This window comes from Mycetomoellerius zeteki, unplaced genomic scaffold (genome assembly GCF_001594055.1).
Source record: "Mycetomoellerius zeteki isolate Tzet28-1 unplaced genomic scaffold, Tzet1.0 scaffold498, whole genome shotgun sequence".
Lineage (NCBI taxonomy): Eukaryota > Metazoa > Arthropoda > Insecta > Hymenoptera > Formicidae > Mycetomoellerius > Mycetomoellerius zeteki.
The window spans coordinates 310,453-321,743 of record NW_017257498.1 but is presented as its reverse complement, the minus strand read 5'-3'; the positions used below and the strand labels follow the sequence as shown (position 1 = coordinate 321,743).

The 11,291-nt window shown below is 38.2% G+C and overlaps 1 protein-coding gene across 1 annotated transcript; it reads left to right on the top strand.

Moving 5' to 3' along the window:
• The first annotated feature begins 1,234 nt into the window (after positions 1-1,234).
• On the top strand, positions 1,235-4,322 carry LOC108727477 (facilitated trehalose transporter Tret1). The gene is made up of 3 exons (XM_018455619.1): positions 1,235-1,324; positions 2,563-2,698; positions 2,794-4,322. The coding sequence occupies exons 1-3, from the start codon at positions 1,235-1,237 to the stop codon at positions 4,221-4,223; spliced, it is 1,656 nt and encodes a 551-aa protein (XP_018311121.1). The 3' UTR covers positions 4,224-4,322.
• Positions 4,323-11,291: the final 6,969 nt, after the last annotated feature.

Below are 11,291 nucleotides of genomic sequence, written 5' to 3'. Positions count from 1 at the left end.
ACGTATACTTATACTAAACAGATGTATCAGTTTTACAAATTAAAGTAAATGCTGTTATAATACTTTTTAATGTTTATACGATATTACAGTAACATTAAATAAATGTTACTTTTAATAATCATATAATATTATTAGGAGTGGACATATAACCATCCATTAATATTTCAGGAATATTATTTAATATTATATAATTTTAGTAAAATATTATTAAAATGTTATATTTAATATTCTGAGAATATGCCTAAAATATTATTTAATATTAAATAATATTATGCGCTTATAGGGTTCTAGTTACATAAAAAATGGCTTCCATTTGGTCGAGAAATTAAATGGAACCCATTTTGATTCTAACTACGTTTTGATATGTTAGATGTTGTGTCCTTGTTTACTAATGTTCCGATAGAATTAGCATTAAAGAGTGTTGAAAAAAGATGGGACAACATTTCAAAAAAGACAAACATTTCATTGGATGAATTTTTAGCTTCCATCAGCCTGGTTCTTCATTCGACATTTTTTCATTTAATAACAAAATCTATAAATAAGTTTTCGGTGCTCCAATGGGTTCGCCATTGTCGCCAATTATTGCGGACGTGGTCATATAGGATCTTGAAGAAATAGCGATCCAAAAATTACCGGTAAAACTATTATTTTACTTCCAGTTTGTGGATGATATCGTTTTAGTGGCTCCAGATAGTACGAATGAAATACTAGAAATATTTAACTCTTTATATGTCAGACTACAATTCACTATGGAGATCGGTATTCAAGAGAAATTAAGTTTTTTAGACACTATGATTATTGACAACCATAAGATCATTTTTGATAGATATCAGAAGATTACTTGTTCAGGCAGGTTTCTCAATTTTCACTCACACCATCCACTGTGTCATAAGAGAGACGTTATCTTTGGTTTTGTGAACAAAATAATCAGATTATCTTATCCTCGTTTTCATGAAAAAAAAACTTGGTTGATGCGATCTATATCTTTCGAAACAATGGCTATCCTCTTTCCTTCATCTTTTCAACAATAGAAAAAAAAATAAAATACCACGTGCATAACAACAATATAAAACAGAATATTCATATCAAAGAAAAATTTTTTACAATTCCATACGTAAAATCTATCTCTGAAAACTTTTTGTCTATAGCCAATAAATTTCATTGCAAACTATCATATTCCGTCCCGAATACTTTGAGAGGCCTTATAACTGGAAGAAAAGATCTATTAGATACTATGGCGAATCTTAACGTTGTCTACAAAATTTCCTGTGAGGACTGCGAAGCTAGTTATATAGTACAAACTAAAGGAAAATTGAAAACAAGAGTAAAGGAACACATTTCGGATATTAAAAAAAACTGGTTCTCCGTCCGTAATTTTTGATCATCGTACTAATTACAACCATAATTTTAATTGGGAAGATGTAAAGATCTTGGATAGGGAGCCGTCTTATAACAAAAGATTGATCTCTGAAATGGTGCATATAAAAAAGCAAAAATTAAGACTTAACATTAAAAATGATATTGAGTCATTATCTAATTCTTATCTACTTGCTACTTGTGTGATCTCTTGAAGAGATCTCTCAGTTTCTTTCTCCTTCTATGTGCTCAGACACAATTACACGTGTCTCGCGTGTTTTGTTTTTAACGTAGCCTCGATTATTCTACTTACCCCTATAGTCTACTGACCTCGGTCACTCCTACTCTTCACCTTTTTTCCAATTCTAAAAATTAGAAAACAATGAAAAGTAAGTTGAACCGAAATTAAAGTTAACATTACATACTACATTTGATGGAAACGTAATAAAGGTATAAAAGTAACATAATAGCGATATATTATAATTTCGCACTCAATAATATAAATTAATATAATACCTAGTGTTACATATCATTACATTATTGAATGCGAAATTATGACATTAATGTCATGAAATTATATAAGTGCGTTACTTTGAATTGATGTCAATTGGATGATTATATGAAACACCATACTTGGCGAACATTTCCTTATACGTATACATTACGTTTCTCATTAATAAATTATTTAAAAGTTTATCTAAACTTTAATTTCATATTGTTTGTAAAACAGAGGCTAGTGAATTCTTTCGCATGACGACATAAATCACTAAATCGCGGAATCTTCGAGTTCTTTAAGAAAAGGTGATTTTCATTTGATTTCTTACATTGCTATATTAATCACTATCACCTGTTGCATCTCACTTCGAAAAAGAATTCTGCATTCCGTCAAGCGCAAGAAGATGTACGCACAAATATTACTTGCGCTGTTTATTCATATCGACAACGACGTTCAAGCGTTCGCAAAAACATTTCGTAAATCACTTTGGCGAAAAATAGTGATTAATTCTTAATCGGTAGCGTTATAATTGTCATAAGATATACAACTGAGAAAACTTAGAATAACTACAAAATTAATTTTTTATGACTGAAGAAGGAAATCTAAAATATTCATATCGCTTCAATTCGAGGCAACTATAAACGTCGCATAGCAGCAAAAAAAAACTGTCGTTTATCCTCTAAAAAAATCAATATCTATTTCTAAATCAGATTGGCGTGCTAGAAGAAGCGATATCAAGGGGTGAGATCGTAACGCAAGTCTCGCCTTCCCAGGACAATCATCATGACGAACAAACGACAAAGCACGAACGGACACAGTGGAAGCAATGGCTAGCATGTATATCAGGTTTACATTATATTTCATGAAACATCGCACCTTTAAAGGTGACATTAAAATCAATTGCGCAATCAATTACCATTAATCTTTCGTCAATTTTGCAGCGACTCTATCCATGGTAGCGGTCGGCTCCGTCTACGGATGGACCATCACATTATTCTCGCGACTCATATCTGGCGCTAGCGACGTCCCAATAAAGATAACCGACAATCAGAGCTCGTGGATAGTATCGTTGACGGAGATCGGCATGATAATCGGCTCGTTCCTAGGTGCCAGTTTTGCCGAGCGATACGGTCGTAAGAAATGCCTTCTGTTTGCAAGTGGTTTCTTCATCGTCGGCTGGACAATTGTCTTCTTCGCCCAGACTGTAGTTGCTCTTTACGTTTCAAGGATTATTCTCGGCATTGGCATGGGCATCTCGTACACTACCAATCCGATGTACGTATCGGAAGTCGCTGACGTCGAAATTAGAGGTGCCCTCGGTACTCTGATCGCCGTGAACGTGTTCACCGGTTCCTTGCTGACATGTAGTATTGGTCCGTGGGTATCGTACCATGTTTTGACGGGTATACTTCTCGCGGTAGCCATCTTATTCGTGGTATGCTTCTCCTGGTTCCCCGAAACTCCTATCTTTCTCGCGACTAGGGGTCGTAGAGCAGAAGCAACTAAGTCTCTGGCGTTCTTTAAAGGAATTCGCGATCGCGACGAAGCAAGGAGAAAATTGGAATACACTTTACGTAACGTTTTTATCGAAAACGTTTGCGATAATACTCCAGTGACCGACCCTGGAGCTCGAACGGAACCCATTAAGCGTAGCTGGATGGGAAAACTGAAGCTAATGCTGTTGCCCAGTAACGCCCGAGCTTTCGGCATCATACTCAGTCTAATTGCTGCGCAGCAATTCAGTGGAAACTTTATCACTATGCAGTATCTTGAAGTGCTCTTCAAGAAAGCGGCGATCGGCATCGATTCCAACGTGGCTACAATACTTGTACTCGTAGTCGGCCTCATCTCATGCGGATTATCAACTGCGACCGTTGAAGGTGCAGGCAGACGTCCGTTACTGATCGCCTCCACCCTGGGTTCTTCCGTTACCCTGGCGATTCTTGCGATATACCTTATGCTAGACGAAAGAGGCATCGACGTATCAGCAGCAAATCTTCTTCCAGTGATTGATGTGATCATCTTCCAGGTGACCTACCATATTGGATTGGGTACTCTGCCAAGCGCGTTGATGGGAGAATTGTTCTCTACTGAGGTGAAAGCGTTCGCCGGTGTCATTATCATGGTTTTCGACGGTGTGCTTGGATTTATCGTATCCAAACTGTATCAAGTGATAGTTGACTGGTTGGGCGCCCACACCGTTTATTATTTCTTCGCGGGATCGTGCTTACTGGAATTCATAATGGTGATATTCACCGTGCCCGAAACAAAAGGTCGGACATACCGAGAAATTCAGGAACTTTTAGGAGGTAGCGAAAAGAAAAAAGAGGTCACCGAATGTTTGCCGGATCGAAATAGAATGGCAAGATAAAAAGAAACATATCGCACCTCTTACTGGACATGGTGCGAATTTACTAAGGAGATAACGTCATCGGACGTTCTTTTCAAAGCAACGGACATTAAAACGGCGATTACTCTCAACTGTATATAAAATGTACGTTTGCGCGAGTTTCTGGCAACAAAAAACGGGATGCAAAGGTGAAATCGCCTTTGCCAATTTACCGCGATTTTTCTCGTACCTGCATGCCATCGGGAAATAAAGTGGTTTTTATTAATATCGTTCTTGCGGCATAAATTCATCTCGGTCATTCGTATTCCTTCAGCTGCAAGTATTTTTCTCCAGTATATCCAAGATTATATAGTTGCGTGAAATATAAAATTTATTTATTAAGACTCCACTATGAAGAACAACATCTTCATACAACTTTTATCGTTTTTTCATGCTGGATGTTAAATGGATCGGATTTAACGGGACGTCAAACTTCAGAATTTCTGATGCATACAAGATAAAATATTTAAGTAAGGAAAACTGTGTAAAAGAGAGAAATGGAAATAAAGAGGATTGCCAAGTAAAAATTTCTATTAAACACGTCGCATCTCTTATACGGTGAGCATAAAAATCATATTAGGTGTACAAATTGATTCGGTGCCTTTATCGATGACTTTATCGAGTTAAAACTGCTGATTTCTTCTGTAAGGACATTCGTCAGTTACTCGAAAAATGGTGTAAAGTCATCAAAAACAATGGAAATTATTTCGAATATTATTAAATGTGTACTTGCCTTTGTGTGAATAACTTTGAATTATGGAAAAAAGGCACCAAATTAATTTGTACACCTAATAGCTAAACAACGGTTAAACTTTAAAAAAAGGAGAGGGAAAAAGGCGCTTGAAAATCCGCGAGAATATACTACAGTGAAGAACGAAAAGAAAGTGTAATGGGAAATCCTCCAGAGTTCTGGAGTATTGTCGAAAGCGACAACTTCGACGTTTCCATAACCACTGAATACACACGCACACACACATATGTATATATATTTATCATAATTTAATTTATTATGAATTGTAAATACACAAATGACGAGGCATCAGCAATACTGCTGCTACTGAGCCCCCTAGAAGAATGATTAGGTTCACTTAAGGGGATGCTAAAGTCGTCCTGTTTTATCATAATTACGTTTTAGGAGAAATCTCTGAATTGACTTCACGGATTGCAAAATTTTTTTTACAGAATTAAAGAATGCATAAAAATAAATCCTGGAAAACACGATTTCATGAGAAAATCGGGAAAAAAATTAAAAACTTCACTTTTTCTGACAACACTTATAACTTCTATCTGAGGTTAAAATTTGCTTGATATAAAAGTTTTACAGTTTGTAGATTCAAAATAATGATGAGGCTGGATTCAAATTACTTGAACAAACAATTTGTGGATTCAACGCGTAGAAAAAAATATTTCTCCTAAAACGAAATTATATTTGCAAAGATTTACTTTTTTCCTCTTTTACAGATTCGAAAATCCTTTTCCAGGATTAAAGTATACACATTAATATGTGTCTGTAAGGTGAAATTTATTCCGAGAACGACAAAAAATTTCGAAATTGAAAAATCTTAAGAAAAATTTTTAGTCATTCTCGGCATAAACTCTATCTCACAGACACGTATTAATGCGTATACTTTAATCCTAGAAATGGATTTTCGAATCTATAACAGGGGAAAAAATTATTAGACAAAAATTATGATTAGTCGGTAATACAGACGGCTTTAGGATCCCCTTAAGGTCTTGTCCGGGTAGATTATAACTATGTAGTAGTGCGCCTACGCACGCTTCGTCAACAGTTTTCAAAGTACCGCCAAAAATCAAAGCGGATGTTTCCGCTTCGTGCGTCACTTCGTGAACCTAGTCCCTCCGCGCGCCGCTCGTGCCCATTCATTGTGTTCTGTTCGTTCGTGGAGACAACAGTGGGTGCCTTCCAACAAGCGACCATTCTTCCAGCAGTAGTAGGCCGGTCGGATCAGTCGTTGGTGACGGTTGCGATAGCAGGTTCGTTCATTGCAATATTCTACAGGACCTTTATCGCGAAAGTCGTTTTTACAGCGCTTTTTCGTTCTGGTTTGGTCTGCTAGCTGGGCTGGCGTGAGTTTATGTTTGTTCTTGTGTTTTTCTCTATCGTGTTCCTTCGCGAATCGCGTTCTCTCGAGCCCATGTCGGGGGCAACAGCCCTCGACATCGGGGGGGGGGGGGGGGAATTAGAGGCTGCCGTTAGGTCTATAATATCGCGTAATGATTCTCCACCCTCGTTGGAACCAAACTCTTTGCTTTCTCCCTCTTCATTATCTTCTGATCCCGACTCTGGTGCGTATTTGACAAAAGCCTCTTCAAACTATAATGTTAATCGAACGCTTGCTAATTTGATGTCAAAAGTCGCCGACAGTAATGGCGGCGGCGGCGATGGCGTCCCCTCCCTCCCTTTTGACGACATGGCCGTTAACTCGCCGCTTCCTATGGACATTGACGAGGAGAGAATTAGCCGCAAGCGTGGTACTGAGGTAACAGGTGAGGAGGTGAGATCGAAGGTCTTGGCCGTAGATCCCTCTCAATCCAAGAAGAACGTATCTGAAACCTGCTCAGGTATCTCGGCGCCTACCTAGACGAGGAGCATCTCGATTAATAAATACTCTATGAATGATATTCCCCCCTATGTCATATACGTATATGTTTACTCGGATAAATCAACGCCGCTGCACTTTTCTATTCTTTCCCGTGTCGTTTCAGAGTCTATTAAGAGTGATGTTCTTCTCATTAAGTGGCTCGGCGCCGGTAAGGCTATAATAGAAGTCAAGTCTGCGGACACCGCTAATCGTGTGATCTCTAATTCGGTATTTGAAAAGAATAGTCTCCGAGCTTTCATTCCTTCTTTTAAAATCCTTCGCACCGGTATTATCAAAGGCATTGACCAGTCCATCTCGCTGGATTGTCTCAGAGAAAACCTAACCTCAACGGTCAAAGTACTTGAAGTACATTTAAACAGACGCATGATAATCAATGGCAAAGCCACTTATGTGCCCTCGCGAACAATCTGTATAAAATTTGCAGGACAATCACTTCCGAAGGAGGTAGTTTTATTTAGTGCTCTCTACAAGGTTGATGCATATATTCCAAAAGCCAGGATTTGTTACGTTGGTTATAGAATTGGTCATATCGGCCGTAACTGTAAGAGCACTAAACCTAAATGTCTTTTCTGTGGACTCACTAAAGAAGAAGATCACTCTTGCTCAATTGATCAGCTGCATGCCAAGTGTATCAACTGCGAGGGGGAACATCTTGCAACCTCGCATACATGCCCTATTATTATTAAACATAAAACTATTCTCGGCCTGGCCGCGCAGGACAATATTCCTCTTGTGGAAGCTAAAAAAATTGTTGCTTCCAATAGCTCCCCTTCTCTTCCTTCTCACAACACGCTTCGTTATTTCAAAAATTTTCCTTACCTTCCAAATCATACTTCTTATTCTGCGCCAAAATCCTATAGCTTCCCTCACGCTACACCAAGACCTCCCTCTATGACACCACTAGTTTCATACAATCATTTCCAGTATCTTGATCATGACGACTCAAATGATCCCTTCTCTCCTAATCCTCCCATAAGCTATGCCAAGCTGGCAGCGTCGTCGTCTAGGAGACACGATCAACCGACCGTTTCGGGCTCCTCCTCAGGGAAACCGTCCATTCTTAAAATAAAGTCTGTTACAGGGAAATATAATATTCTTTCTGCGCCATCTCCGAATCACCCAACTCAACGTACAAACAAATCAGGATATTCTCAGGAACATCTAGATCTCCTGCTTGTATCCAATGGCCGCATTGACACTAACTATGATGCGAAGCAATATCACGCAATCAAAGGAGCAAGAGATAAAAATCCACCATGCCCACCATCCAGAGAGAATTCGACCTCTAATGCAGGTACGATCATCCAGAAGATGATAAGCTTCCTGGAAAACTGTGAATCCCTGGTTAACATTCCTGCCATCACTAGCATGATATCCCCATCATTTCTCTATTCCGAAAAATTTCTGAAATTCTATCCATTCTTGGTTTTTGCTTCGAATCTCGTACTGACCTTGTAAGTAACCTACATTCTCTCTCTCTCTCTCTCTCTCTCTCTCTCTCTTAGTATAATGCTGATCTATCATCAATGTTTAGTAGTCATCTTCACTCATAATAAACATTCAAAATCTATCAGAATCTTACAATGGAATTGCTGCAGCATACGTGGTAAACTTCCTCAATTACAACATATCAGCCAACAGTTTGACGTTTTCTGCCTGCAAGATACTCTGCTTTACCCAACAACGCCTTTTCGACTTTCGCCTTTTAAAGGCGATTAGAAAAGATTCTGAGAGCTCTGGCCAAAGAGGAATCTGTATCCTGTTAAGGAATAACATCACATTCAGGCATCTGAACCTTCCGAAATTACACCATCCTTCGATAGAATTTCAAGGTATAACAATCAATCTCAATAATGAGCAACTAACAGTTATTAACATCTACCGTTACCCGAACCAGCACACGCCTCAGGAGTGGTTTAACAAACTTTCACAAATCCTTAGCAAGCACAAGAACATGCTTGTAACAGGCGATTTTAACGCGTATCACATCTCTTGGGGATGCTTCAAATCCGATCGTCTCGTCAGAGCGCTACTAAACATGGTGGATGTAAATAGAGCTTGCATTATGAATGACGGTAGCCCTACGCTCCTCACTCCTCCGGGGACAAATAAATCTGTAATCGATATCACTATTATATCTGCCGATTTGGCGCCACTATGTGAAACCACTACTGAACTGGTTATCCTCGGCAGTAACCACTTTCCTATCAACATAACCATTGGCGGTTTTTCTTATCTACGTCACGTCTTTCTATACAAATTAATCCTTGACACGGATAAAGCTAACAAACTGTACCACTGTTTACTATCTATCTCTGAAGAATTTTTCAGCAAAGTTCCCATGGACTCTACTGAGGCATATGAATATTTTGCAGATCACTTACGGAACTTTACAAGATTGCTCTTTCCGGAAAAGCAACGATTTCCCAGGTCAGTTCTGACTCCCAATGAGGCATTATTTTTCGCAATAAGTTTATTACAGTTTTTAAGTTGGGAAATTTGGGGGGATTATTAATATTTTCAGATTTGATTGCGTTGAAAGTCCGACAACCATATCGGCACGCAATTATCATTTCTGAAATTAATTCATTTAAAAATGAATTTACAATAGTTCAACATCTTAACGTTCTGACCGTTATGGCGCTTCTTAATTTAAAGCATTATGAAATTAAATAAATATTTTCATTTAAAAAAAAGAGGAAAAAGAAAAACTGAAAAGTTATTGCTATCGCATTTTCGGCTCGCAGCGCTAATTGCACATCAGCAAGCGGCGAGCAAGAAGATTTACAGCTGATCAAGCGCGCGACAGGTTAACAGGGCGAATCTAGAACCTGCTCCGACTCTTCCAACAGACCGACGGTTCATCAAAGAAGGATTCTCAACACAGAATCATTTTAACGATGTGCTCTTCGAGTTCACCCAAAAGTTAATTTCTATTAATTCTCTCGATCGTTCTTCTTGGATTTTCTCCCCCAAAGGCAATAAAACATGCGGCACAAATCAAGATTTGAACAACTACATAGTTATAATCCATCCGGACGAGACCTTAAAGGAGTATGATTATTAGATTGAACGAATTTACCTAAGTGAAGTTCGATCCTAATTACGTCTCTGGTCTCGTCCGGATGGGCTCTTCAACCCTCTTTCATCGACCCACCCTGGGTTACGTTCAGATTCTCTACCCGGGTGCACCCAGACACCCAGAAAGCATTCAGATTCCTTTTAAGTGCCTTCATCGGACGCCTAGGTGGCACGTTCAGATTCCTACTCTATCCACCCGGGAGAGTGGAAAAACCACCCGGCTTCATGAGCCGAGTGGAATGAGTGGTAATGGCGTATTAAAGACTTCCAGTGTGATCCCAGCACGTTTGACGTGCATCTATATGAAAAATTTAAATTTCAGGTTATGCTTACTATGAACAGTATCCCTATAAGCGCAAAATATTCCTAGAATATTATATTTAGGGTCTCTTTCACCAACCTCGCTTAAGTTTAACCGACGGTTACAAGGTACGAAATTTAACTTATTTTATTACTTAAAATAACTTTTAACCGAGATTTAACTTATTTTATTATAAATAATAAAATAATAAAATAAGTTAAATCTCGGTTAAAAGTTATTTTAAATAATAAAATAAATTAAATCTCGTACCATGTAACCGTCGGTTAAACTTAATCGAGATTAGTGAAAGATTGACACCCTTATGCGCTTAAATCAATATAAATATCTTACCAAGTACGATCTGATCTATATCAATTAACCTAGACGATAAAATACGCACAAATTCTATTATCGCCATTACTGTGATGGTGTGGTCAGTGGTGATGAATGCGTTCAGATTCCTAAACCACTCAGGTGCTTTTCGCTAGGCTCCGCCCACTCACCCAGTCACCCAGCGAACACCCACTCGGTGAGGAATCTGAACGCAGCCCTGATAAAAACGATTTGCCGCGAATGTCAGTCAAAGATCGGTCCGATAAGTGAATACGGTGTTGGTTTGCCTCGACGCAGAAATTGTAACAATTTGTTCCAATAGTCATGTCTAAAGCTTTTATAACTAAATAACCGATACGAGAATTTTTATGGCCATGAGACATTTTTTTTTCTTATTCTAAAGGGTTTAAGGAAGGTTTTAAGCTAATAAAAAAAAAATCGATTTTTTTGAAGTCGCAAGGAGGTGTTACCCTTTAAATCTGTACTACTTACTCTGTACTAAATTGTACATCTATGTAATTATTATTTTTCACATTAAATTCTAGTATTGGCTCATAAAGGCTTGTGAGAGTGTTAATTTAATTTAAAAAAAGTTAGAATAAATTTTAGAAACGAACATGCATACTAAATTCCTTCATTCAAATCTATAATAGTCTCTAACGAGAGTGTATGTGTTTCTCGTGTCGCGACTTTGATTAGAGGGTCTCTAAC

Excerpts from the sequence above, each read along its gene's own strand:
- LOC108727477 (XM_018455619.1), top strand. The coding sequence starts at position 1,235 with ATGGCGAATCTTAACGTTGTCTACAAAATTTCCTGTGAGGACTGCGAA. Across the intron at positions 1,325-2,562 it reads AAGGAAAATTGAAAACAAGA|ATTGGCGTGCTAGAAGAAGC; the intron begins GTAAAGGAACAC and ends TTTCTAAATCAG. Across the intron at positions 2,699-2,793 it reads ATGGCTAGCATGTATATCAG|CGACTCTATCCATGGTAGCG; the intron begins GTTTACATTATA and ends TCAATTTTGCAG.